General features: G+C 65.6%; 1 protein-coding gene across 17 annotated transcripts in view; it reads left to right on the forward strand.

The window, feature by feature from the left end:
* The window catches only part of NCOR2 (nuclear receptor corepressor 2), a 160,410-nt gene that overhangs the window by 108,593 nt on the left and 28,786 nt on the right, over positions 1 to 23,031 (forward strand). For 13 of the 17 annotated variants that reach the window (XM_037051893.1, XM_037051895.1, XM_037051885.1 and 10 more), the window contains 4 exons: positions 6,839 to 6,981; positions 14,221 to 14,368; positions 17,181 to 17,231; positions 17,936 to 18,566. In XM_037051893.1, coding sequence (XP_036907788.1) covers positions 6,839 to 6,981; positions 14,221 to 14,368; positions 17,181 to 17,231; positions 17,936 to 18,566 — 973 coding nt within the window. The remainder of the gene's footprint in view (positions 1 to 6,838; positions 6,982 to 14,220; positions 14,369 to 17,180; positions 17,232 to 17,935; positions 18,567 to 23,031) is intronic. The other 4 variants (XM_037051894.1, XM_037051901.1, XM_037051898.1 and 1 more) reach the window with 1 other exon arrangement.

Consider the following 23,031-nt stretch of genomic DNA (forward strand, 5'->3'; position numbering starts at 1 on the left):
CCAGGCCCTGGTGGCCCCAGGAAAGCCCCGTTGCGCTGGACGGGGCCCTGGCCGACCCCACCCCCCCCATCCCCCAGTAACTCGGCCTTCTCCCTGAGGATGCGCCCCTTTCCCCGGGAGTGAGGGAGGGGCCAGGCATGGGGCCATCGACTGTTGTGAATGAAGAAGAGCCTGGGGCTCGGGGAGCAGAGGTGTGAGCCCCAAGCCTCAGCGGTGCCCCCACACCAGGGTCACAGACCCCCAGGGCTCATGCCAAGCGGTGTCACCATGGTTCGCGATCAGCGCTGCGGGCCGGTGTGACCAGGTGCGGGCGTCAGAGCGGGTGACGGAGGANCTCCATGCTGCCAGGCCCTGGTGGCCCCAGGAAAGCCCCGTTGCGCTGGACGGGGCCCTGGCCGACCCCACCCCCCCCCATCCCCCAGTAACTCGGCCTTCTCCCTGAGGATGCGCCCCCTTTCCCCGGGAGTGAGGGAGGGGCCAGGCATGGGGCCATCGACTGTCGTGAATGAAGAAGAGCCTGGGGCTCGGGGAGCAGAGGTGTGAGCCCCAAGCCTCAGCGGTGCCCCCACACCAGGGTCACAGACCCCCAGGGCTCATGCCAAGCGGTGTCGCCATGGTTCGCGATCAGCGCTGGGGGCCGGTGTGACCAGGTGTGGGCGTCAGAGCGGGTGACGGAGGAGGGCTGTGAGAAGAGCCTATGGTGTCGCTGGCGGGCTGCTGCCCCCTCTGGGCTGGACACTGGTGACCGCGGAGCTGCCACATTTGGCCCCGCCGCTTCTCGACCCAAATGCTCCCTGCGTGTGGAAGACTGCTTCTGCGGCAGAGGAAGGCCAGCCCCCCCCGCCCCCCCACCGTGGGCAGCCCACACGTCTGTGTTCAGGCTCCTGCTTTCTCGGGGGGGAGGTGGCGTGGCAGTTGAGTGCGGTGCAGGGGTCTATTACCAGGTTGCGGGGGCTCACCGGCTGGGCACTCCACACACGTCCCTGAGGGAGCTGCCCCAGTCTCCTGGGGGGCCCTCGAGGCGGGTGCCCCACACACGCTGCCACACCTGCGAGACCCCTGCTTCGCAGGTGAGAAAACAGGCCGACAGCCGAGCTCCACAGGGAGACTGCGCATGGACGGGGCAGCGCGGCTGTGCCCCGCCGCGGGGCAGGCTAGGCCCCGCGAGCCCATGCACAGGTGTGTTTCCCGCCTTTGTGAGTGTATTTTATCGTGTGCGGGGCCGAGAGCGTGGCTCTTCCCAGCGTGTCCGTGACTTGCACACATACTGACTGCCACTGAGGTTAAAGTAGGCGTCGCGGATGGTTTCGAAAAGAATAGTCAAAAAGCAAAAGGTCGGTGAAGTTCAAGTGTGAAGTTGTCTAGGCAGAACCCAAGGGGGCGTCGGGCCTGGTGGGTGCGGCGGGAGCTGTGGCCTGAGGAGGCACCCAGTAGGGCGACGACCCTGCGGCACCTTCCTAGGGTTTGCGGTGTCCGGAATAAGGAAGTGACGTGAGTCAGAACTGAGCCTGCTGGATCCCTGCCCCCCCTTCTTTCATAGTGTCCTGGGCAGAGAATTCTGTTTCCCAAACTGGAGTTTCTTTTGGAAAGTGGCCGGTGGCAGGAGGCGTGTGGATGGGCCCCCGTGCGCTCCATGGGCGGGTGGGGAGACAACTCCAGGACTGGGAAGGGTGGCGAGCGGGGGGTGAGCCTGTTCTGCGCAGGGGGGCTTGCTGGCTCCCAGAGAGAACAGCCGTGACATTCCCAGGCCGTGGGTGGATGGCAGTGTGGGGTCCCCAGGTGCCAGGCAGATGCCCAGCCTAGGTTATCTGAACTTGGGTGGGGCGTGGGGTTGGCTGTTGGTTCCCAGAGGAGAGGGTAGCCGCTTGGGAGGGACCCAGGGCAGGCATCCGGCAGCAACACTGGCCTTTGGGGGCTGAGTCACTGTGCCCGTGAGAAAGGTCTGTCACAGGTCCCTGGTGGCCCCAGTGCCTAGCTCCTTCCAAGGGTGCCCAGAGTGGCCATCAGCCAGGCCAAGAGGGATGCCCTGCTGGCCGCCACCTCTGCAGCCACCCCCTGCTCCCTCAACCTCATTCCAAGCTCAAGGCCCGTGACTCAGACCTCCTGGCTTGACTTCCTGTCTTGGTCAATTTCACTTCCTAGTTCCTGTCTCCGACTCTTCGGAACGAAACTCCTTCCTTAGAAATTAGAAGTGGGGTTGGGGAGTCCAGACCACAGCGGACGTTGGCAGAATCTGCTTTCTGGGCACCAGAGCCACGTGTGTGTGTGTGGGGGGTGCCCCTGGGCAGGGCAGGGGGTGAGGTACCCTCTCCTGCCTCTCCTCTGTGTCCAGGGCACCCCCAGGGATGAGCCCTCCGCCCCCTCCTCTCTGGGCATCTGCTTCCCAGGAGGCCCCGGAGAGGTAGTGGGGACACCTGTGGGATGCTCAGGGGGCTGCAGGCCTTAAGGCTTGGCGTGCTGAGCTTGTTTGCCTGCTGAGCACCCCCTGCCAGCCTGGCAGTGATGATAATACCCTGGGGCTGGGAGGGTACCTGAACAGGGGGCGGTCGAGGCAGTCGGGCTGCTCTGAGGAAGTGTCACTAGAGCCCAAAGCTGGAAGGACAGCAGGCAGATCTGTGGAAAAGCCCCAAGGGCCAAGGAAACAGCTAGTGCAAATGTCCTGGGGCACATGCCAGGGTCGGGCATGGAGGCTCTGGGGGCTGGAGTGGACAAAGCAGGGGTGGGGTAGGAAGCGGGCAGGCGGGAGGCAGTGGGTTTGGTCCCGAGAGCTCTGGGTTGTTGTCGGAGGGTTTGGTCAGAGGAGTGAGTGACACAGCTGGATTGGCATCCAGGAAAGCGCCCTCGGAGCTCCCTGTGGAGAGGGAAGTCCTAGACCCTGCTCCCCTCACGCCCGACGGGGTCCCCTTGGGGGGAGGGCAGGGGGGAGGGGCTCAGCTGGGGCCAGGGTCCTGCAGAGATCTGCAGCCTGTTGTTTTGGGGTTCCTCTGGGCGTGATGGGAGAGGCTGAGGGCTGAAGGGACCAGCAGGTCAGTGACCTTAGAGCTGGAAAAATCGGTCATGACCTGAATCTGGCTCCAAAGTTCAACTCAGTTAACTTTCAACCTCCCGGGAGTGGCTGGGGCATCTGGCAGGGTCTGTATGGGGAGCAGGTTGGCGTGGTTCCCAGGGGCATCTCAGGGAGGGAGGAAAGGGGCGCGTGTCCAGAGAGCAGCAGGGAGCCCTTGGGGGACTCCCCCAAACCTAAGCCACCCCGCAGTTGCTGGGCCAGCCCAGCCCCCTTCAGCCCTCCCAGACCCCCGAAGCCCCCATGGTGGGGGCGCAGACCGCAGGTGGGTCTGAGCGCCGGCGCGGCAGCAGCAACAGCGGAAGAAGCTGTTTGCTCCGTCTGCCTGTGGGGGGGGAGAAGCTCTGTTTTTCTGAGCCCTCATCTGCTCGCACTGCCGCTGACGCGCCACCGCGGATGGGAAGAGAGGGAGGGGGAAGCCAGTGCCAAGTCGGCCCGCCCCATCTGAACCTGGGCTCCTACCAAGCTCCCCCGCCCGCCCGCCCGCCCGCCCGCCGCTCCTGTGAGCCTCTGTCTGGAGGTCACATTCAGCCCCGAGGCGGCTCGCTGGGTCAGGCAGCAGGAAGGTCCTTAGAGCCCAGGTGCTCCACCAGGCGCCGAGGACCCCGCGGGCTTGGGTCTTTGGACTTTGAGCGGCAGAAGCGTCGGGGGCCAGGGGCTCCAGGCCAGTACCCCTTGCTGAGCGCCCGCACGGGGCACCTCGGTGCCCAGAGGGGCCACGGACATTGAGCCCTGGTGACGCCTGGCATGGGCCACCACGCACACCACTGACCGCTTCCCGCTGGCAGGCTGCCCCACCGGCAAAGGGCACCTCACTTGCCCGCAGCTGTGGGGGGGGCAGGGGGAACCCAGTCAGGGGCGGGCAGTGCTGGAGCTCTGGGCCAGGGGGCAGCAAGGACCTGCTTCCCCACCCTTCAACGCCCACCCTTGGTCCCTCCTCCTCCCTCCCCTCCCCACCCCTTTCCCCTCCCCCTCCCTCCTCCCTCCTCCCCTTTCCTCCTCCCCACCCCCTCCCTCCTCCCCCCTCCCTCCCCCTCCCTCCTTGCTGGCGCTGTTGGAGGAGAAGGATGTGAGGCTGAGCTGAGCTGCCAGCAGACGCCAGAGCCGGCACCGCGGCCGCCCAGCCTCCCGCCTCCCGGCCCGCTGCTCCTAGCTCCTCTCCCTGGAGCACCCTCCAAGCCGTATGTTTCCGGAAAACTTGGCCGAGGGGGAGACGCAGATGAGAGGATGTGAGTGAGTGGCACTGGGGGTGGGGGGTGGGGGGCTTTGGGGATTCAGAAGTTCCGTGCCCACGGGAGCCCACCTCTACCCTCTCCCTAGGAGCCCCCCCCTTGGTGGCTGTCAGCCTGGGCTCCCCGGGAAAGAGCGCAGGACTGGGGTCTGCAGGAGACCTTGGGGTCTTGTTTGGTGTGTGCTAAGGGAGTCTCCTCCAGGGGGACGGTTGGGGGTGCTTCTGCTGGGCCTCGTTCAGGGGGGCTCCCTGGCATGGTGGGGTCTGACGTGCCTCTCCCTGGGTCTTGCACCCTGCGTCTGGGTCCGAAGGACAGGAGCCAGCAGACAGCCTGTGCTGGCCACCCACACCCAGGCCCTTCGTACCCCAGTTGCGGAAACTGAGGCCGGAGAGCGGAGGGGTGGCCCTGACCGTACGAGGTGTCTGGGCCGGGCTTCTGCACAGCTCTGTGCGGGGCTCTCAGCGGTGTCTCTGTCAGGAAGGGCCCGGCGGCCCTGCCCCCACCCCCAGCCAGACTCCTTATTCATTTGCTCGGGTCAGAAGCGTCAGCCTCCCAAGGGCCCGGCCCCCCTCTGGGTGCTCGCTGGCCCCACCCCGCCCACCCCCAGGAGGCCCAGATGGGAGACCCACCCACTCCCGCCCAGGGTTCCGGCCCGATGTGTCTGCCTGGGCTCTCTTGGCCCGGGCTGGGGAAATATAAATAAACGCGTGTCCCCGTCGTCCTCCGCCGGGTGCCGTGGCGGTGGCAGCTGCTGCTGGCTTGGGCGGAGGGGAAGGTCGGGGGCCAGTTGCACTTGATCCCACGCCCTCCCTTCCCCTCCTGCTGTCCCCGAGGAACCCCGAGGAGCCCTGGGGCCACGTGGCCCAGTGGCCTCCGCAGGAGAGCAGGTGGCCCGCCTGCCCAGCACCACCCCCACCCCCACCCGCTGGGTCTGGAGGTGGCAGGCAGAAACTCTGGGTCCCCAGGCCCACCAGACCCCTGGGCCTTGGATCCCCCCGCCCCGGGGAAGGGGGGCGCTGGTCGTAGCCTGGCAGCAAAGATGAGATGGAGTCAAGTCTCTGAAGGGCTTTGCAGACTCCCGGTCACTTGGCCGTGCCGCGGTGGTTCGTGGGGGTTGTTTCTGCTGCTGCCGCGTCGTTTCTGTTGGTGCTGTGTGTGTGGCGAGCCACAGGCCTGTGCTTGGAGGGAGGGAGGGAGGGAGGGAGGGAGGGAGGGAGGACAGCATGCCAGTGCACAGACAGCCGGCCCCTCCGGCTCTCGCCGTCCTGCAGAATTTCCGTCCTGGCCACCCCTGCTTGCAGCTTGCTTTGATTCAGGGAAAAATGGCCTCAAACTTCGCTATGGGAACTCACTCGATAGTTGTTGCAAGCCTAGCCCTGGGGCTCAGAGGCCACCAAGTTCATTCCCAGCAACGTGACTCAGGCGTCGTGCCTGCCGCCCTCAGGGGGCCCCTGGTCCTGCCCCAGAGCCCCTGGAGGGCTGGAGGCTGCCTCTCGCCCTGCACACACACACACGCGCGCGCGCACACACACACACACACACACACACGCCGTCCACGGGGAAGGGGGGCTGGCCCTACCTGCTCTGCTCAGGCAGACTGTCCCTCGTGCGGCCGGTACAGACGATCAGACACTGGCCGTGTGCCGGAGCTCCTTGGGCAGAGGGGCCAAGTCCGAGGGCCAGGCTTCCCGGGCGCTGCCTCGAGGGCTGGGACGGAGAGGGGGTGCTGTGGTGGGGGGCGGGGAGGGAGGCTGTGTTTTTGCTGAGCCTCGGGTTTACAGGCATTGGAACAGCGGGGGGAGGGGCACTGCTCCCACCTGCCGTTTGTGGGGATGGAGGAAACAGCCTCTGACCACTGTGGCTTTGCCGTGGGGTCTGCCAGTTCCTGGGGGCTCCTCCCCGGGTCGGGAGGCTGTGAGGCTCTGAGGCACTCACGGAGGTGGGGGCCTGTGCTTTTGGGGCAAGTCCACTCCCAGCCCCTAGACCAGCCCAGTGTGGTCCGAGTCCAGGGTGGGCCTTTGAGTCCTGGGTGCCCCAGTTAGTCTGGGCACAGAGGCTGCTGTCCCCAGCTCACCCCCACCTGGACTTTACAGTCCACCCGCCCTGCTCACCCATCCCTTCCTCTCCCGGCCCGGTGCAGCCGGAAAACAGCCCGGCCTCCCGAGGCCTCGTCTGCAGCTGTGAGGACGTGTCAGCGCTCGGTCACGACAGCAGGGGGCAGGAGGGGAGGGGGCTGGCCTGGCGGGGTCTTCTTCCTGGACCTGACCAGCACTCGGCCCCCGGAACGCGTGGCTGCAGCCTTGGCCTGGGCGTACTTGGGACAGGCACCCCTGCCCTCCCAGCTCCTGGAGCCCAGGCCTCTTGCTGGCAGCTGTGGCCCAGGCCCTGACCCTTGCTCTCTCTGGTTCCCCCACCACTGCTCCCAGGTCTTAGGCCTGAGCAGGGAGCCCCGGGTCTGGCGTTAGGGCTGCTTTCTGCCCAGGGCTCTGTGTGCCCCCAGGCCAGTGGGCACAGCCCCTCACCTTCTGCCCTCTGCCCTCAGGTCTCCTGGAGCACGGCCGGAACTGGTCGGCCATCGCCCGGATGGTGGGCTCCAAGACGGTGTCCCAGTGTAAGAACTTCTACTTCAACTACAAGAAGAGGCAGAACCTGGACGAGATCCTGCAGCAGCACAAGCTGAAGATGGTGAGCCCCACTTGCCCGCCTCCCACGGGACTCTGCAGGGTTGATTCGTGCCACAAACATCCCACTGGGCACGAGGACGGACGGGCAGGCGTGCCCGCCCCGCCCCCAGCGCCCCTCTCCCAGTCCTCCGGGGGCCTGAGGCCGGCTGACTCACCCGGGATTTGTGGCCGTCAGCCCATTGGAATGTAGCACCAGGGGCAGATGAACCCCAGGTGCGCATCTCCCCCGCCCCGTTGGACTTCAGGGTCTCAGGACTGCCCCAAGGAGCAGGGGACAGGCCAGGGGGGTGGCCCGCCCAGCCCTGGCCTCTGGGCTCCAGGGGAGGCCGAGACCGCTCCCTCACCCAGGGGCCCAGCCAGGGAGGGCGTGCCCCTCACCGCCAGTGAACTGTCTCCTTGGAGAGGCGGCTTCCTCCACAGCTGTTCCTGGAAGGGAGGGCCCCTGCTCTTTTCTCTGTCTCTTTCCCCACTCTCCCCGTCTCCCCTCCCCCGGACTTGGTCGCACTTTGTGATTGTCTCCATTTCGGACAGGGGAAACTGAGGCTCAGCTGACTCATAGGCAGCTGCTTGGGTTTGAACCCAGGGACCTATGCTCCTGACCTGTGGGGCTGCACGGGGCAGCAGGGGGGGCACGCAACTGCACCCACAACGCACCGCCGTCGGGCCACCTGTTGCAGGGTTTAGAGTTGGTGCAGCCTATCCTGGGAGGCCGTGCCAAATGGCTCCCCCACATAGCCGACCAAGGACCAGAGAGGGCAAGCAGGCTGCTGAGGTGGCACAGCACAGGGCAGGCCAGAGACCGACAGACACCCCCTGTTGAACTTCCCTTAATCACTGTGCAGAGTTTAAGGGGACCCTGTGCCGGTCCCCGGGAGTGTTCTGGGGGGACACCAGGTATGCCCCTGTGGTCAGGGCTGAAGCTGGCCCCTGCCTGCAGCCCATCCCCCGTCACGTCGGTCAGGTCATGCCTGCGCTCTGCCTGCTTGCTACTCCGATGGGGCCCCTAGAGTCCGTCCCGGTCCCCTTCCAGCCTCAGGCCACACCCCCATGCACACCAACAGCTCTGCTTTGTCCTCGGGTTCCCGGACTCTGGTTTCCACAGGGAAGGAGGCGGGCTCCGTGAAGGCAAGGACACTGAGCACCTGCTCTTGAACCTGCTGAAACCCCCAGGTCAGAGGGTGCTGAGCCCAGGCAGCCAGGAGGGTCACAGGGGCCGGCAAGCAGGCCGGCCTCCACACGTACCCACTCCGCACTCAGGTGGCCGTGAGCATCACCCCAGGCACAAAGTGATGACTTCCTGTTCCCTCCGACCGCCTCTTCCTCCCTGGCCTCCTTCCTCCTCCCGGCTCCTCCCCCGTGCCAGGCTCCTTCTAGCTGGTGTCCAAGAGATCTGGTTATGGGCGTTGCCACCCTCTCCCTTTGCAGCCTGCTGGCCCCTGGCCTCACTTTCCAGGTTTCCTTGGGGTACGTCCCCACTGTGCCCCCAGGGGCCCGCTGAACTTGAGAGCGGGGGTCAGAGAACCGGAGACCCCAGCAAGGTAGTTAGTGCCACTGGAGCTCAGAGGGGCAGGGGACAAGCTAGGACAAGTCCTGGCTTGGTGACTGGGCACCTGTGTGACCTTGGGCAGCAGTTTGACGCCGCTGAGCCTCAGTTTCCTCCTCTGTGAAGTGGGGACATAAAGGCCCTTCCTTACCCCGAGAACTCAGGGTGAGTCTCTGCCTGCGCAGGGCTCAGAGCCTGGGGGCGGGTGCTCTGTCAGCCTGGCCGCCCCTGGGGGGACTGCCTCGGCCACCGGTGGATGGTACCCTGCTACGGTAGCAGCGGTGGCGGCGGCAGCAGCGCCGTCATTTCATTGCAGAGCCCTGGGGGCAGGACCAGTCAGATCAGGGACTCTGGGCCCCAGAGACCCAGGTTTAAATCCACACTCTCCCAACTTCCCAGCTCCCTGGCCACGGGTCAGTGGCTTGACCTTCATGCCTCGGTCTCCCCATCTGAAATGGGGGTGATAATGTAGGCCCCCTCAAATGGCTGTGGTGGGAAAGGCTAGTGTGTGAAACACCCCGTCAGTGAGGACTCCAGTGGAGGTGGCGTGGCTGTGCCCCTGGGTGGCTAGCTGTCACAGCTCCCTTGGTGGCCAGTGGTGTGCGGCCCGCCTGCTCCCATCCTGACTGAGTGGCGGCGTTGGTTGGTTGATGGACCGATTCAGCTGCTCCCTCAGATGGGCAGCTCAGGACAGTGCTGGGGGGCAGTGCTGGGGGGTCAGGGCGCCCAGCCTCAGGGCCCTGGGCTGGTTTGCTCTGTGAAACAGGCCACCTAGTACCCTCCCAAAGTCACGGTGAGGAGCAGACGACCCCCTCGTGTAAAAGGAGATGTCTGGGCCTTGGCCAGCACTCAGAGCCTGTCCTTAGTCTGGTTGTGCACTCAGCAGGCCTAATTGGGTGCCCTCTGTGTGCCAGGGAAGTGGCAGCAGGGGCCCCAGGGCCCACAGCAGGGTGGGGTTTCCTGCGGGGCTGGGGAGCTAGGTGGGTGTCTGTTTCGGGGACTGCGGGGGCCCTCGGGGCATTACGAGCCGAGGGGCCACCCCGCCGGGGCTGAGTGAGATGTAGCCGAGGCTGCTAGAGAAGGGTGCCCCGTGGGTCCCCGACCCGGAATGCTGGTGGGGGCAGCAGCCCTGGCACTGAGGAGCAGGTGTGAACAGGAGGGCACCCGGAGGCCAGCGTGGGTCCCGCCGCAGCCCCTGGAGTCACCTCCATTGCCCCCGTTCCCCAGGTGTGGGTGACGAGGCCGAAGGGAGTAGGTGCCTGGTGAGACCGCGGCGGGGCTGGGAACCAGCCTGTGGGAGGCCCTGGCGTTCCCTGCGGGCCGGGCCCTGTGTCAGCCGCTGGGGCTCCCACAGACCTGCAGAGAGAGGGTGGTCCTGCTGGGGGAGCGGCGGGCAAGCTGTGCGGGACCCCAGGTCGGGGCTGACTGGCCGTGGTCTGGGGCCGACACACCCGTGAACCGTGCTGCCGGCTCATTGATGATGAAGGGCCATTTGGAGTGCGGGGCTGGTCGGCTCCCGCTTGGCCGACCCTGAAGGGCAAGCGTCCCCAGAGGGCTTCAGAGGAAGCGCAGTGAGTGGACCAAGGGACCGACAGGTCCTGGGAAGGCGGTCCCTCCAGACCGTACACACGGGACACATGGGAGCCTGCTGAACTTGGTGACCTCCGCCTCCTGCCCCTCCACCACGCCCTGCCGTCCCCAGGAGGAAGATGGGTCCTTGTGGATCCCGCCGCGCGGCCGCCGCCTCTGGCTGCTGGCCAGGCCCTGTCTGCGGCTCAGGAAGACGTGTCGCCCTCCGCCAGTGCAGGAAGGACTGGGGGAAGCAGNGCCGTGGTCTGGGGCCGACACACCGGTGAACCGTGCTGCCGGCTCATTGATGATGAAGGGGCCGTTTGGAGTGCGGGGCTGGTCGGCTCCCACTTGGCCGACCTGAAGGGCAAGCGTTCCCAGAGGGCTTCAGAGGAAGCGCAGTGAGTGGACCAAGGGACCGACCGGTCCTGGGAAGGCGGTCCCTCCAGACCGTACACACGGGACGCATGGGAGCCTGCTGAACTTGGTGACCTCCGCCTCCTGCCCCTCCACCACGCCCTGCCGTCCCCAGGAGGAAGATGGGTCCTTGTGGATCCCGCCGCGCGGCCGCCGCCTCTGGCTGCTGGCCAGGCCCTGTCTGCGGCTCAGGAAGACGTGTCGCCCTCCGCCAGTGCAGGAAGGACTGGGGGAAACAGAGGGTCAGCGGGTGTCCCCTGGTGCTCGCAGCAGGCCCGGCTGAGTGTGGCCGTGGCGACGTCAGCAGGAAGCAGGACCGGGTGGGCCGAGCTGCCCGGAGTTATGTAACACTTGGCAACGGAGCCTTCTCGGGGCTCCCCTCCCCCTCCTCCTGGCCGAAGGTTACCCTGCCCTCCCATCTGTGTGTGAGTCCGGGCCCCACGGCTCAGCTCCCCTGTTTCTGCGTCTGTTTGTCTGGGCCTGGGCTCAGCCCGGCCTTGTTTTCCTCCGTTGTCTCTTCCATCTGAGGCCGTCCAGGCCTGTTTTCGGGGGGGCGGCGGGGAGGATCCAGGCAGGGAAGGCCTTGAACCTGACCCGCTTTCATGGCTCCATGACCCCTGAGCTGTGTGGCCTCGAGCGAGTGTTCTTAGCCTCTCTGAGCCGGTGCGGTCTCCGCTCAGGTTGGCGTGTCCGACGCAGCTGTCACAGAGCCCCGGGACCACGCCTGGGCCCAGCGGGCTGGAGGGCAGCTAGGGCAGGCCTGGAGCAGCCGGTTCCAGTTTGAGAAACACGTGAACACACAGATCCCGGCGCGCAGTGGTCCGAAGGTGGGGGGCAGGGGTCTGTAGTAGAGCATGATAGACAGGTGGCAAGGGCTGGTTTGGACAGGCGATCAGGGAAGGCCTCTCAGAAGAGGTGAGAAGGCGAGCCAGCAGGTGCCTGGGCGGGCAGAGGCCTGGGGGTTGGGGTGTTGAGCTTACCTGCACACAAGGAGGGCCACGCAACCGCAACCGAGGTGGCGGGCAGTGGGTGAGCAGGCTGGGCGGGTGGGCAGGGCCCAGGTGCAAATTACATGGGGCTGTACGAACAGGTAGGACTTGGGGTTTTCTTTCAGGGGTTTGGGGGGACCCCTGCAGGGTGTGAAGTAGGGCGCGGCGTGCTCCGATTTGCTGGGTGGCTGCGCGGACCCAGTGAGTGGTATCTGGGGAACGCCTGGCATATAGTAGCTGCTTAGTAAACACTGACCGTGGTGGTCAGTAGGAACACCCAGCCCCTGCCCCGTGCACACCTCCCAACTCTGAGGTGCAGGGCTGTGGGGGGTGGGGTTTGGTGAGACTCCCGGGACATCCCGGCCTCTCAGACCCAGGCGTCGGTGTGGGTGTTTGGGTATTGACATCGCGCTCACCCCATTTGGCCTGCCTGGCCTGGGGACCGCAGAGAGACCTTTCATGACAGAGAATGGAGGACGTGCCCCCTGGCCAGGCACACAAGACCCTGTTCCCCAGGCGGCTCTGAGCTTCCTGGGTCTTCCGCTGCCCAGGCAGCCGGTCCTGGGCACCGGAGTGAGTGTCCGCCAGCTAAAAATAGATTGGGGAAGAAGGGGGAACCCTCAGCCGCGCCCATAGGAGCCACGGCCACACAGTTTTCTGGCACCTCCATGGGCTCCAGTGGGGGGCCTTCAGAGGGAAGCTGGGTTTGGGGTAGCCCTTCGAGCGGGTGCGTGGGCAGCCGGGCTGGGCGTTCCCATAGCGGCCCATGGGCACGGGGCGGGACGGGGCTCTGGCCCTCTGGCCCAGTGCTGGTCACTGGTGACGAAAGCTGTGACTAATGGGCCGGCAGGCATTTCCCTTTTCCTCCTGCCGTTCCCAGCGGCTGCGCCCTGAGGATCCCATTTGCTTCAGGAGGAGGCAGGACCAGAAGTGATTCTGCCCCGGGGTGGGGCTGGGCCTTGGGGACTGCTGAGGCCTGCTCCCCGCCAAGCTGTGGTGAGGGGCCGTGGTGGGCAGCACCTGCTGGCATTTGCCCCGAGAGCGGGCTGTGCTGTGTAGTGGCTTGGGGTGGCTTTCTCCTGGGGCCTGGTGGGGTGGTTGGCGGGGAAGGGTGCTAGTTTCTCCTTCCCTGTAACAAAGGACCACTAGCCAGGTGGCTTCAAACAACAGAAATTCATTCTCTCACAGTTCGGGAGCCAGAAGTCCAAAACTGAGGTGTCGGCAGGGCCGTCTGAAGGTTCCAGGGGCCCCCCTGCCCGTCCCTTCAGAGCCCCCCCCCCCCCCGCCCCGTAGGGACCGGCTTCCTTGAGGGTACTTGGCTTACAGACGGGCCCCTCCCCTGTGTGCCTCTGCGTCCGAGTTCCCCTCATAAGGACGCCTGTCGTAGGATTGGGGGCCCTCCCTAATCTAGTCTGACCTCATCTAGTCTAACTAATTGCATCTGCTAAGAGCTGATTTCCAAATAAGGTCACATTCTGAGGTTCGGGTGGCCACGTTCTGGGGGACAGTCTCCAGTGCAGGACGAGGGGCCTGGTGGAGAGCTGTTGGCATGGCTGGGGTGCTCTGGCTCCCGTCTGCTTCCCCGGAGACCGCAGGGCTCACACAGGCTGTGTCCGGGTGCCCACTCTCAGAGGCTGCCGTCGACTCCCCGGTGTCCCTGGTCACCTCGGGACCCCACTTCCACACAACCCCCAATACTGTGCTGTGTGTTCAAGCCCGAGACATTGCTGATCTGCGGTCCCCAAGCGGGTCAGTCACAGACACCTTCCGAGCCTCTGCCTGTCTCAGCATGGCAGCTGAGGAGATGTCCATGATGGACGTTCCTCCGCCCTCCTGGAGCGCTCGGCCCAGCACAGGGCGGAGAGGGAGCCGTGCACAGGAGCAGGGTGAGGCCCCAAGCTGGGCGTTGGGCTCCTGGCCCCCTGCGTGAGCAGCCGGGTTCCTGGAGACCAGGGCGCCGCACAGAGGGAAGTGAAAGGCTCGGCCTCCAGGGCCTCCGTGATGTGCTCGAACACACCCGTCCCGTGCCGCCTCTGGGTCTGAGTGCTTTCGGCCCTCCACCTGCGCCACTGTCACCTGGAGCCCTGCCCACCAAGCTCCCCGCCGGCGCCTCCTTGGGGAAGCCCCAGTCCCAGCCCGTCTGATGTCTCAGGCCGTGTGTGCGCCCACAAGTTGTCCTTTTAACACACGTGTTGCTTGCTGGCCATCCCCCCAATGGGGGCAGGGACTTGTCAGCCTTGTTCGTGTACATCTTCTGCCCTGGTGCAGTGGCCACACATAGTAGGTGCCTTGTAAAGACTGGTGGAGCGAAGCCATGAGCGTCCCATCCCCCCGCCAGCCCAGCAGGGTCAGATGAGAGAGGCAAGGAACAGCCTAGCCTCCCTCGATCCTCTGGTCGGTGGGGGCAGGCGGAGGAGCTGTGCGCCCGCTGGGCCTCTGCGGGGGCAGGCTGCCCTGGCCCACCTGTTCTGGAAGGATGCCAGGGCAGCGACGGGCTCGGCCGCGCCCGAGGTGTCCCCAGGCGACGATGGAAGGATGCAGCCCTGGGTAAAAATAGCCACTGGCATGTTTGGCCGTGGCAGTGGGGAGTGAGGGGCAGGACACCCCCACAGCCGTGTGGCCGGGTCGCTGTCCTTCACAGCTGTGGTGAGGCCTCAGTGCGGGGAACCCCCAGGCTGACAGCCCAGGCCCGAGCCCTGACCTGCCGCTCCCCTGTCCCTAGGAGAAGGAGAGGAGCGCACGCAGGAAGAAGAAGAAAGCCCCGGCCGCTGCCAGCGAGGAGGCCGCCTTCCCGCCCGTGGTGGAGGACGAGGAGATGGAGGCGTCGGGCGCCAGCGGAAACGAGGAGGAAATGGCAGAGGAGGCCGAAGGTGAGGGTGGGCTGGCGGGGACTGACCTTTCCCAGAGACGTCTGGGTCCTTCTGCAGGGGCCTGGCTGCCCCCCAGGGGAGGGCCAGATGTGACAGTGGTGGCGATGAAAGGGACCATTTGATGGTGGTGATGGTGATGAGGGTGGTGGTGAGGGTGGTGAGGATGGCGAAGCAGGTGAGGACGGCCACGACGAGATTGGTGGCCGCCGGCCATGTGCCCGTCGAGCCCTGGTCTGCCCCACCGCCCCCAGCCCCCAGAATGCAGCCCAGGATAGCCGTGGGCACATCTGTTGCCGTGTTTGACCACAAAAAATTTTAAACAGTTTTCGACCTGGTCTGTGCACAAGCTGACCAGTGTGAGGAGAACCGACCTGCTGGTCGGCGGGTGCCCTGAGAGTGGTGTGGTCGCAGTGTCTCCCGGGCTCCCAGGTGCCCCAGTTTGCTGACATGTCACACGCCTGTTTTCTGCGAGGGGGGCTGAGGCTCAGGAGGTTCAGTGCCCCAGCTCCGTGCCCCATGTACTCTCCCGCCCGGTCGCCCTGGGGGCCTGCCGAGGTCTCAGAAGGAGGGTTTTGACCACACAAGACCGGCCCCCTTTTAACTGCTCGATGGTGCCTGTAGATGCGGGAACTGCCCCAGGCTGCCCGTTGCAGGCCTCTGATCACTAACGAGCCTGCCTTTGCCCCCCGCCCCCCTCCCCCTGGATCTGCACCCTCCACTGTGGCACGGGGCCCGTGGGGACCCCGACCCAGGCTTAGCGTGACGTCTCTGCCTCCCCTTCTGTCGTCTTCCTGCCTCAGCTGCCCCTGCCGGGCCCTTCAGTTCTTGTTTGGCGGAACCTGCCCTTATCCTGCCCCCACCTGGGGCTTCTTCCTCTGGCTCCTGTCAGCCTATCCCTGCATCCACGTGGCGAAGGCAGGTGCACACCCCTCCCGGCTCTGTGAGCCAGGCCTGCGGTGAGTGCTGTTTTGCCAGCCCCCGCACACTCGGGAGCCCAAATCCTACCTCCTGGCTGCAGCGGAGCCCGTCCCTGCTGTCTCAGACCTGGGAGGGATGTGGCGTCTGAGTCTGGCCTGAGGGTCTCTCTGCCCAAGCTGGCCTGAGGCCTGGCAAGGGTCTGATGACAGGCGTGGGTGCCTGCGGTCCACCCCAGGCTAAGGGCGGGCCGGGGAGCAGACGCCCAGCCCCTCTGCAGGGACCTCAGTGGCTGGGCGTGGGCAGGCGCAGGCCTGGCGGCACAGTGCAGGGAACCCAGGCGGACCTGCCCGGAAGAGAGCTGAGCGTCCACGAGCTCACACGCAGGGTTGCCTCCCATCAGGTGTGGGGGATGGGAGCAGGGCTGGTCAGGCTGGAGCTCAGGCTTCTGTGACTGGCTGGTGGCTTCGAGCAAATCAAGGGTGGCAGCTTAGAGGAACAGAGTGGCACTCTCATCTTATGGGTGAGGGAATGGAGGTCGAGGGCTGCAGAATCACTCAGCAGGGTGTCCTGGGAGTGGCAGACTGGGAGTCACCAGGCAGCCAGCCCTACCTGGGCGTCTCTGTCTTCTGAGATGAGGGTTGGGGAGGGGTGACAGGTCTGGATGAGGGCCTGAGGCCACCCTCATGGAACCTTCCAGAAATCTTAGCCAGCCCCTAGAGACCCCCTCCAGGGGGCAGGTGGCAGGGGCCTTGTGGCTCAGGGCAGGCGGGCCCCGAGTGGCCCCGCAGGCCCTCCACTAATGGTCAAGGTCAGAGGAGAGCAGTGGCCTGCAGGCAGTCTTTGACACCGAGGGGGAGACACTGTTGCTTCCCCATTCACAGGCAGGGGAACTGAGGCACAGTGGCCGCCCAAGGTCACAGAGCTGGCCGGTGTGTGGGCCAGGGTTCACCCTGTTCAAAGTGCGGACTCTCAGGCCCCGCCGGACCCACTGAAGGGGAACCGTGTTGGGGGTGACCCAGCCACCTGAGCCCACAGTCCCCGGTGCTCACGCCCGAGGACTGACCGACACACCGCCTGTTTTATGGAAGAACCAACTGAGGTCCTGGGGGTGCAGGCTCCTGTCCGCAGACTTCAGCCCTGGCCCCCACGTCCTTTGTCCGGTCACACGCACTGAAGGGAATGGTGCTGTGGGGTCAGTGGCAGGGGCCGGAAGCCCAGAGGTCAGGGACACAGGCTCCTGGGGTCAGCCTGCTCCTGCCCCCGGCAGCATGGCCTTGGGCGAGTGACCTCACTCTCTGAGCCTCAGTTTCCTCACCTGCAGGCAGGATGGTGGGTGTCGCCACGTGAGGGGTGACTGAGGGTCCCAGGGGCCGTGTGCGTTCTGAGCTCTACGGGGGGTGCCGCGCCACCAGAGCCGGCCCATGTCGCTGTCATTGGCGTATTTCCAGGAGAGGTCCTCCTGGCTCAGCCTTGAAGGGAGGGAGGTGCGAAGTGGGAGCGCCCGGGGCCAGTGGGGGCCCAGGAGGCCTGGTCCAGTGCCCCAGGAGCCCCTGCTGGCCTGGCTCCACATCTGAGGGATGAGGTCCTGGGAGCCAGGAGTCAGTGAAGGCCTGTGACCTGCCCAGGGCCACTGGGACTGCAGTATGCACTCCTTGCCCTTCGGGGTCCCGCCCCCCAGGCTCCTGGTGTCCAGAGTCTGGAAGGAGACGGTGCATCGGTTTGAGGACAGGGGCTGTCAGGACAGGGCAGCTGAGCAGCCCCCGCGGCGGGGCGGGTCCCTGGTGCTGCCTGCTGGCTCCTGGCCCTGCCTCCCTGGCCACCCCAGCCTCTTCCCTCCCTTCCTCCCTGCTGCTCCTGGCACCTGGCTTCTAACCCTTCTCTCACTTCCTTCCAGCCTTACACGCCTCTGGGATCGAGGTGCCCAGAGGGGAATGCAGTGGCCCAGGTACGAATGTGGCCATCCGGCCTGGGGGTTGGGGGGTGTCCCAGGGTCACCTGCCCTCTGCAAGGGGCCCCACTTCTGTGAGCATGATTCTGCCTGTGAGCCCACCATCTGTGTTGCCACCGGCTCTGCCCACCCTCCCTAGCGCAGGGTCTGTTCCCCATGCTGTTCCCTGCCTCCCCTCTTCAGATCGTGTGCTCGGCTCGGCTGTCCTGTCTATGTCCCCTGGTGTCTTTGTCTGTGACTCTCACCTGGTTTGACTTCCCCCCAGCAAGTGTGGGGTTTTTTGATGTCCCCACATCATAGACAATGGGGGGAAATGGAAACCCAAAGAAGTGACAGGAATGTTTTTTTAAGGCGTGACCGGGGCCCCCTAGCCCTCGGTCTGCACACCCGTGCACCTGCTGTGTACCAGGCCCCAGGGGAGACAGGTCGGGGTGCAGCCGGTGTGGCTGCCTCCCCCAGATTCCTTGGAGCTCACTGCTCCCGACTCCACTGTCCCATCAGGACACTGATAATGGTGCCGCAGCAGCAGAGAGTCCCCAGGGCGCCAGACGGAGACTTCTGGGCTGTTTGGTGTCGGGGACAGGGCCAGTGCGTCCTGAGCTCCTGCCCTGAGTCAGGACGGGCCTTTGGGGAGGGAGCAGCATCCACCTCCTCCCTCCCTCGCCGCACACTTCTCACCCCTCTTTGTTCTCCCCCCACAGCTGCTGTCAACAACAGCTCCGACACCGAGAGCGTCCCCTCGCCCCGCACGGAGGCTGCCAAGGACACCGGGCAGAACGGGCCCAAGCCCCTGCCTGCCTCGGGCACCGACGCGCCACCCCCGGAGCCGCCCACCCCACCTCCAGAGGACGCCCCGGCCCCCACCGAGCCTGCCCCGGTGCCCGAAGCCACTGGCCCACCCACATCCCCACTGGCACCCCCAGCGTCTGCGGCACCCCTTCCGGTGGTCCTCAAGGAGGAGAAGGAAGAAGAGGCCATTGCGGCGGCCCCGGCGGCAGCGGGGGAGGGGGAGGAGCAGAAGCCTGCTGTGGCACAAGACCTGGCAGTGGACGTGAGCAAGAAGGAGGAGCCTGACGAGGTACCACCTGCAGAGCCCATCAAGACTGAGTGCAAGGAGGAGGCCTCGGAGGACGGTTCTGACAGAGGAACTGGGGAGGCCGGTGCCGAGCCCGCCCCCGAGGCAGCGCTCAAGGTGGAGAAGAAGGAGGCCGGAGGAGGCCCTGTGGGCAAAGGCCCCTCGGCCAAGGGCTCTGGTGCCCCCCAGGACAGCGACTCCAGCGCCACCTGCAGTGCCGACGAAGTGGACGAGCCAGAGGGGGGCGACAAGAATAGGTGAGTGGACTGGCCGGGGGCAGGCGGCCTTGACCTTTTCATTCTGCAAGCACTTGTTGAGCACCAACTGTATACCAGGACAGCACAGGCCATTCTGTTGCCCTCAGGGCATGGTCTGCCCGGGAGGGTAAGCGCCCCTGGGAGTGGCCGCCGAGTGGAGTCTTGGGGACCGGTTCCTCCTCTCTCACCTCTGCCTGGCTCCTGGCGCGGGCGCCTGTCCCCGCCGCCCCAAGACCCAGGAGGGCTGAGTGTAAGCCCTTCTTGCCGCAGCTGCTTGGGTATCCTGCGGCCCCAGCCGGCCCTGGAGCCTGTCCGCCTGGCCTGGGGCCGGTGGCGGGCAGCCCAGGGTGGCGGGGGGAGACCCCCCGCTCTGCTCCCCTCTGGACAGCCGGAGTTATCTTCTAGCGAGGCAGGAAGGCCTCTTTTATTTTGACTAAAAACAGCGCGCGCTGCTTTCTCTCCTCACGTCTGTCGGAAAAGTTCTGGGCAGAGCGAGAGGGAGGAAAATCTGACTTTCAAATCTGACGCGTTCACTCGGAGCCGTTTCCTCTGCCCCGTGATTCACCTTGGGGCATGTCAGAATGGCGAGTTCTAGAACATTTCCTAGGAAAATCAGATGCGGTCAGCGCTCTGTGGGTCTCTGTTTCGCACAAGTAGGTGAGCCACGTCGGCCTTGGCTTCCTGGGTCCTGGCGTCCTTGGTGGCTGCCACTGGCGGGAGAGACAGGGATCTGGGTAAGCAAGGGCCTGGCTGGCAGCAGGTTCCTGAGGGGGCGGGGCTCCCAAGCGGCTGGCCCAGCGGGCACAGCTCGGAAAACAGTGCTGAGTGCTTGCGGCGGCTCGGTCTGCAGGGGAGGCTCTCAGCCAGGGTCTGGCCAGGCCCCGCCCTTTGTTCCTGGTGAAGGGGTCAGGGTGGGCGGCTTCCCACCCATCCTGCTGGCTGTTCTCTGCAGGGTTTGCACTCAGCCCCTGGGGCCACCACGCCAGTGAGCAGCCCACCGGAGTCTGCTGTGGGTGCACATGGCTGGCCCAGGCAGGAGAGCTGGGAGGGGCGGCCTGAGTCCCGTCGGCCCCCCGAGACCCCCCGGGCCAGGCCTGAGGCCCACGGCACCTTGCAGCCTCTCCCCTCTCTTCCCTCCGCCCCACCCAGGGACCGGGCCTTTCCTCCCCAGCTGGGCCTGGCTTTTGTCCAGCATTCGATCCCCTGGGAGCAAGAGTCCCGGGCAGAGAGTCAGGACACCTGGTTTGTCACGCCCTGTGTGACCCAGGCCAGTCCCCCGCCCTCAGGGTGAGGCTGGACCCAGGCCAGCCTGCTGTGACCTCTTCCCGGCTGGCAGCCTGCCACCCTGCCCGGCCGAGAGGTGCATCAGAGCAGGCCCTGGCAGTCGGGGCCTCCCCGAAGGGCCGGTGGGGAGTGTGGGCCCCTGGAGGGCCCCGGGGCCTGGCCACCTGCCCGCCGCCCTTCCCCCTGCCTGGCAGCCAGGGCCGTGAACTGGGCATCTCCGGGTGGACGCAAGGCGCTGCTGGTCTTGGCCCCGGCCAGGAGACTCAGGGAGAGAAAGCCGCACCCTGCGGGCCCTCGTCGTCACTGCTAGGCAGCTGTGCCAGGGAGCTTTGCTGGCCCACAGCCAGAAACGGCGGCTTTGATGGCAGGCCCTGAGCTTGCCCGCCCTTCCCTGTTCCGTTTCCCAGAGAAGGGGCCGGGTGCTTTCTGGGCGGGCCCTGCAGAAAGTCCCTCCCCCGGCACTCAGCTTCCCGCCTGGGAGGCGGGAAGCCCCACTCCGGTGACTGTGAGGGTAGTGGCGTGCTCGCCCCCGGGACCTGCCAGCCTGGGGCCAGGCCTGCGGGAGGTGCTCCGTGACAAACTCGCTGCCCTCCTGTGGAACTGCTTCAGACACCTGCAAAGGTGACGCCAAGAGGGGCCTGGGGTGTGGCTTCTTCAGCTGAGCCCCTGGGAGTTGGAGAGAGTTGGAACAGCAGTTTCTCTTTGGTTTCTTTATTCCGTGAATGATAAATCCGGCCCCAGTGTGTGCGCCAGGCACCAGGCTGGGCCTGTGGGGTGCTGGGACCAGGGCGGACGAGGCCCCGAGTCCGGGGAGCCTACGTTCCAGTGGCGGCGAGTGGCCTAAGACTGTAGTGGGAATGGAGGAAAGTGACCATTCACATGACAAGTGGCTGGTGGAAAGATCCTGGGGTCGGGGACGGGAGTGGGTAGAGCAGTCAGAAGGTGACACCGAAGGACCATCAGAGCTTGCAGAGGGAGGCAGGGCCGGGGAAGCAGAGGGAGCTGCCGTGCAAAGGGCCTGTGGCCACATGCCCTTGTGTTCTGGGGACGGTGAGGAGGCCAGTGTTGGGCAGCGGAGTGGTGTAGGGTGGGAGGGCAGGAGAGGTGGCCACAAGGTGGGCAGGGCCCAGGGCATTGGGCTGAGGAGGGGGCGGTTTACCCTGGGGTCACGGGGGAGCAGCATGACCCCATCTGTATGGGCACGATTCACAGACCAGCCTTTACTGTGCTCTTTGCCCAGCTTAGTGGCGAGGCATGTCTCAGCCCAGTGGTGGTGGGGACGCTGACAGGGGCTGCAGAGGGGGGCGTGGGCACCGGTCCCACGCCCTTCCCCATCACTCCTCCCCCAGCCCTGACCTGGGGTGGGAGGTGAGGCCACAGCCACAGGAAGATGGCCTGACCCCTTCGGACCCGGGAGCAGCTCTGGGCGCCTGCGTCCCCTCAGGGCACCCACAGAGCAGTGCGCAGAGGGAGCACCTGTCCTCACACCCCTTTACAGATGAGGACACTGAGGCACTTCATTTGATGAAGTCAAGGAGCCAGAGGCAGGATTTGAACTCAAAGCCTATGCCCTGAACTACAGGGTTGAATGGGGCTCCAGCTGCTCCCAGCCCCGCTGCCTGGGTCCCCCTTCTGCCCCTCCCAGGCCGCATGTGCCAGGCTCACCAAGCCCCTCTCCTGCCCGGCCTCCAGAGAGGAAAATACAAGCCGCTGCCTTCCAAGGAAACAAAGGGAAGGGTGGGAGGGGGTGCCGAACCCAGGAGGAGGGCCCCTGCACTTGGCCCCCACCCCATGGCTGCCGGGCAAGGGGAGATGGGGCCCCCCGAGTGCCAGGTGTCTTCCCGCTCCTTCGGGCTCAGGACCCTCGGGGTCATGGCTCAGAACAGCCCTTGCTCCCGGGCCCTGCCCTCTCCTCTGCTGTGAGCAGTTAGGCTGGTGTGGGGCGGCCACACCTCGGTCCCCATGGAGCTCCTGTCTGGTGCCGGGGGCTGGCCCCCCAGTGCGTGCCCCTGCGGGTGCTCTCTCCCCTCCCAGCTGCCCCCTGCCTGGGTGTGGAGCCCTGGGGAGACTGCGGCCACCCGAGCAGAAGGCCCGGGTTCATTGAGAGCTGGGGACACAGACACTTTGCTGTGTGTTGTAAAAACTCACTTTGTATCTTTGCAAAGTTGCCTTTACACAGATGTAGAAGTTTACATTTTAACTAACATTTCACAACACAAATAGCGATGGAACATTGTTACTCGTTGTTCTCAGAAACACCACCGGCTGGAATAAGAACCCCTTGGTGGCGGGCCTCATGTGCGGACTTAAGAACCTTCTTCACTTTCCATCTCTAGCGGCTTCACGGGGACGCCGTCCGTGCCCGACGTAGCGTTCGGCCAGTAGGGAGTGGTTCACGGGCTTTTAGCAACATCCATGGTTGCGAAACCGCCACCACGACTTAATAACTCGTTTCCATTCCCCGTCACCTCCCTCAGAATCAAAACCCAAAACTCATACCCATTCGGGGTCACCCTCAACCCTCAGCCCCCATCCCTGACAGCCACGACATCGTCTCTGTTGCTGCGCACGTGCCTGTCCTGGGCGCTTCTTCTAAATGGTGGCACACGCGTGAGCCTCGTGTCGGGCATCTCCCACTCAGCCTCACGTTTTGAAGGGCGGCCCGCGCCGTAGCAGGTGCCGGAACTTTGTTCCCGTTCGCAGCCGAGGCATATTCCCCTGGGCGGCTGGGCCACACTCCGGGCCTCCACTCCGCCAGGCGTGCGGGTCGTTTGCCCCGACGCAGTGGCTGTCCGGCACGGGGCTCTGTTGTGATCTTCTGTGACCCGGCGTCGGTGGACGGGAGCTCCCGGTCGTCTGGGGCACCCACCATGCAGGGGAACTGCCGGCTCAGGCGGCAACTCGGACTGGCTCCTGGAGGGACCGCCAGACCGGTCTCCAGGGTGACTGCTGTGCGGATGTCACCAATGCCAGGTGTTCTGAATGGAGGGTGAGAAGGAAATTCAAGGGGTGGGGGCAGCTGGGTTTGGGGCCATCGCGGCGGAACTGGGGGTCACCTGGATGGAGGGTCGCGTCTGTGCCAGGGTGCGGCTGGGGTGCCGGCCTGAGGGAGGCAGGTGAGGCGGACCTGGGCCTGAGTCGGGGGGGCAAGGCAGGATGGCATCCGCAGGGGAGGCCCCCG

Source organism: Sturnira hondurensis, unplaced genomic scaffold (assembly GCF_014824575.4).
Source record: "Sturnira hondurensis isolate 20B ecotype Veracruz unplaced genomic scaffold, ASM1482457v3 Scaffold0007406, whole genome shotgun sequence".
NCBI classification, from domain to species: domain Eukaryota; kingdom Metazoa; phylum Chordata; class Mammalia; order Chiroptera; family Phyllostomidae; genus Sturnira; species Sturnira hondurensis.